Raw genomic sequence first — 4,172 nt, 5'->3', positions numbered from 1 at the left:
GGGGGGGGGGGGGGGGGGGGGGGGGGGGGGGGGGGGGGGAAATCACAAGAGTGTGTGTGCATCTTGTGTGACACATGCAAGTACCTTTGTGCACTCACCTAGTTTTGCGAGGGGGTAGGTAATTTCAAAGAAGCCATTGTAGAACTCCAGCAGTTTGCAGGCTGTGTCCAGAGCATAGTCAGTGTGCTCCTTCTTCTCTGGCACAGAGTACACAGACACCTAAAACACAGAAAGAAATAAACAAACACAAAATCATTTTATCATCAAAAACTTCACTGAATAGTAAATTAAAATAAATAAAAAAAGTACAACATACATGTATATATTGGAAGCCAAAATTCATATTTGTGCAAGACCTACCCGAGTTTCTGAGACATTTTTGCTGATAGGGGTGAAGTTGGCGACGATGAAGGCAACCAGGTAGGTGCTCATGCTGACGCTGGTCATTTCAAACTCATCTTGAATGAGGCCATTGAGAAGTGGTGTGCTTTTATTCTGAAATACAAAAGGACAATATTACAACCAACTAATTAATTAATACAGCGCTGCAAGCAAAAAAAAAAAAACAATACACGGTCTGCTTATTTGTCCCCACGGGAAGAGCGTACGAGTCGCAGTGGGGACAGGACTGACCCACGAGTTCCTCAGGAGAAGAGGTGACATAGTGTTGTATCGTAAATTGTGTCTATATAGGTGACACACGTGACATTATTGATCAGCTGCAGTTGACAACGTGTGGGGGAGCAGAGAATGCGGCCGTGCACACTGACAAAAACAAAACTATTTTTAGGTCATAAACCTAGTGACGCTGAGAACAGACCCTGTTTCTAGCCCACTACATGAAAATGACCAAATTATCATTTGATGTCTACGTACATTGTTTGGTGCATTGAGAGAGAATCTTTTGTTTCTTTTAGTTAACTATGTGGGGTGTTTCAACACTTAAAAATAAGCATGAATGAATGAATATTACAGTACCTGAGGCATGTTAGAAAGAGTCAGGTAGTTTGGTTTCCTGCTGATCCGAATCAGGAAGGTGGCTTTGAAAGCCGGTTCATCAAAGCAAGGAAAGGTCTTCCTAGCTGAGAGCGGCTCAAACTGGGTTGCTGCTAAGACCCTGGTGACAAGAGGGGGAAGAGCACGATCATGCTAAAAATAACAAATTAGATATTTGCTGTAATTTCAATTTCTTTTAATGATTTGCTATGAAGACACACAACCCTCTCTGTACAGGCGTTTTATAAAGTCCTTACTCTGCAGGACATCTTTTAATTATTGTGAAGTACTTTCACAGCCAAATAGTCAAGTGTACCTTTTGTTTCCGTCTTTATCGGAGTATGAGCTGTTGTAGAAACCACTATAGGTATGCGAGAGGCTGGCAGAGTAATCCAGGGTCAAGACACAGAACAGGCCTGTTTTCAGCTCCTTGGAGAACTGAACAGCGATCTGCTGTCTGGGTATGTACTCCAGTACAGTCACTTCTCTGGCCTCCCCATCACCCGACTGGAAGACATGGAATATTAGTAAACGAACAGCAGACAACATAAGAAAAAAAGTTTCAATCAAGTGTTTTGTTCTGGTCCAAAAGAGATCTTTTTAAGTGTGTATATATGTTCTGTACATCTAGTCAGAAGGACAACTCATCTAAACTCTCAATGTGTTATAACACATGTTCATCCGCACACAAACCCCGTCCAATCCCACCTTGAAAGTAGCTTTGGTGATGTTGAGATTAGCACTGTGCAGGACAATGCGCTTGGTGTTGTGTTGCACCGACATGCTGATGACGGTGCGGCCGGTGTAGGTCATGTCGTCGAGGTCTGGGTTCAGGGTGATGTCATAGCTAAGAGGACGTACGCTGTGAGGCAGCCGGAGCTGTGCCCACGGAAACAGTTCACCATTTGTGGACATGGGGTAGACTTGCTCGAAGGGAGTGGTCTTGTTGGTCTTTGGACAACCACTCTGCAGAAGGATGGAGGGTTGGGGTCAGCAGGGGAAATGACTACGATAAATCACAGAACCAGTGGATTGTTTTCTTACCTTGGTAAAGGTGCATCCAGGTAAGAAGTACAGTACCATAGTCATAGAGGCCACTATCACCAGGAACAACACACACACAACCATGGTACGGGCTGAGGGTCGGGAACATGACCTGAGACCAAAAAGAGTATAACATTACATATTTTTACTAATGTACAAATTCAGGATGAAAAAACAGTGAACGGTGGAACAGAAGCTCTGAACATTAGCTTCAACTTGGTACTCTGTTGCTGAACGGACTAAAACCCTTTTTACGTGAAAATAAAAAAATGTTTGGGCATATTTACGTTATCTGCATCATGTAGGAACGGAACCTTGACCGTACTTTGTCATGTCCAGATCACGTCATGGTCTGTATACACTTAGAACTAAACAGGCTACAAGTTATTGTCAATGGAGGCTACAAACTGACGCCTGGCACTTGTTGCTGGTGACGAGCGTGAGGGGCTACAGATCAAAGTTGAGCTGATCTGAACTTTTTTTCAGCACTTCAATGACGCTGAGAAGCGTCAACCAACAATATGTTTTTGTTTCACCCTGTTCCACTCCATCTATCAAATGTGGTAAGCCAGTTCTCTGTGCTATTTAACAACATAACTACCTCAACGGCGACTCGCCAGCAATGCAACTGGCAATGCTCGGCCGTTTTGATGCTTTAGTTGCTTGTAGTGTGAACATAGCATAATACTTGAACAGGCAGTTTCTAATATTGCGCTTGCATTTAACGGCTACTTTTCTTGGTCTGGGATTACCACTGAAAGCGTCCCTGAACAGTATCGTTGTTACAGATGATTTATACTGGATTGGACTGATTGAGTGACTACAAGGATATGTCCTGTTACATTGAGGTGCACTAACTCTAATTTAGCATGGATTCGCTTATTTACTCTGCAACTGTAACTACAATGTAGCTGCAGTTGCAGAAGATTTTGTCCAACCTGTTCACCTAAACCACCAGGACTTGTTATCTCATTTTATGTAAATCTTAGTCAAAGATGAGGTCATGGAGGAAAGAGATTAAAAATGGTGCTTATTATATTACCCCCATCAACAGTTGCGAGCTCAATATGGCTTACTTATCTCAAAATGTGCTTCCAAAATAGAACAAATATGCTTCAGTATTTCTTACATATGGAAACTTAGTTTCAGTGTAATTAACCTGAATTCAACATTTGTATATCACCAGGCTCAAATACCAATCACATGAGCTTTGCATGTGATGATGCATGATTGCTTATGCAGCGCTGCGTTTTTATGCCAACATAATTTGTCCCAAATGATGACCCTTTTCAGTGCATTACCTGGGTGGAGCCTGTCTGGTGTATGCAGACGAGATGGATCTGTGAGCAGCGCTACGGTTCATGAAGGACATGCCCAGCAGACGGGCTGAAGACTCGCAGTCCTCTTCATCCTCGTCCATGTCGTTCTCGCCCAGGCCTCGCACAAGCAACCGGGAGCTACGAGGCTCATACGCCACCTCATCTGGGTCAAGAGCAGGAAATGTCTGCAGAGAGCATGTACAGTACACTCTGTTAGTTTCCAGTGTGGCTGTGCAGGGTTTCCCATATAATGTACATCATCATCATCTAAAATGAAGTTATTTTTGCTCGAAGTAATTCTCACAATTATTAAATTTAGATAGTTGCGGCTGAGCAGTAGTATGTGAACTGAAAGTGTGCAAATGAGCATCATTGGTTATCCACAAGTGCCACTCTTGAATTAACTGATCCGTATTTATATTGCCTTGATCTGTTCCCATTATCAGATTTACAGATGAAAGCACTTGCTAAAAGGTAATGTGCAGAGTGGTGCAAATACGCTTTCTGTGATATGCAAACTATTGAGCCAGGCTGGTCCTTAAAATGAACACATGTATAGCATGCATGGATAAGATCACATTAGCATACTGGAAATGCAGAGTCTTTGGCCAAATCCACAACATCAGGCTCTTCTTCAAACATGCTGTTCTCAATCATGTTCCTCGGCAGGTTGGCTCGCTCTGCAACACACAGAGGGAGAGAAATCACAAGGGAGATTCTCAAAAGAGGAAATGAGAGAGGTGTGAGAGAGGGAATCTAAATGATTACACACACACACACACACACACACACACACACACACACACACACACA

General features: G+C 43.1%; 1 protein-coding gene across 1 annotated transcript in view; it reads right to left on the bottom strand.

The window, feature by feature from the left end:
* Positions 1-4,110, bottom strand: part of LOC116401557 (leucyl-cystinyl aminopeptidase-like) — a 10,055-nt gene extending 5,945 nt beyond the window's left edge. Inside the window, exons 1-8 of the mRNA XM_031880016.1 lie at positions 3,948-4,110; positions 3,342-3,544; positions 2,041-2,152; positions 1,705-1,962; positions 1,313-1,503; positions 979-1,117; positions 361-495; positions 99-219 (exon numbers count right to left, since the gene is read on the bottom strand). Of these exons, the coding sequence (XP_031735876.1) occupies positions 99-219; positions 361-495; positions 979-1,117; positions 1,313-1,503; positions 1,705-1,962; positions 2,041-2,152; positions 3,342-3,544; positions 3,948-4,016 (1,228 nt within the window). The 5' untranslated portion in view covers positions 4,017-4,110. The remainder of the gene's footprint in view (positions 1-98; positions 220-360; positions 496-978; positions 1,118-1,312; positions 1,504-1,704; positions 1,963-2,040; positions 2,153-3,341; positions 3,545-3,947) is intronic.
* Between the last annotated feature and the right edge of the window lie 62 nt (positions 4,111-4,172).

This window comes from Anarrhichthys ocellatus, unplaced genomic scaffold, assembly GCF_004355925.1.
Source record: "Anarrhichthys ocellatus isolate YVR2014 unplaced genomic scaffold, GSC_Weel_1.0 scaffold526, whole genome shotgun sequence".
Taxonomy (NCBI): domain Eukaryota; kingdom Metazoa; phylum Chordata; class Actinopteri; order Perciformes; family Anarhichadidae; genus Anarrhichthys; species Anarrhichthys ocellatus.
The sequence above is the reverse complement of the archived record's forward strand: the minus strand, read 5'-3'. Positions and strand labels throughout refer to the sequence as shown.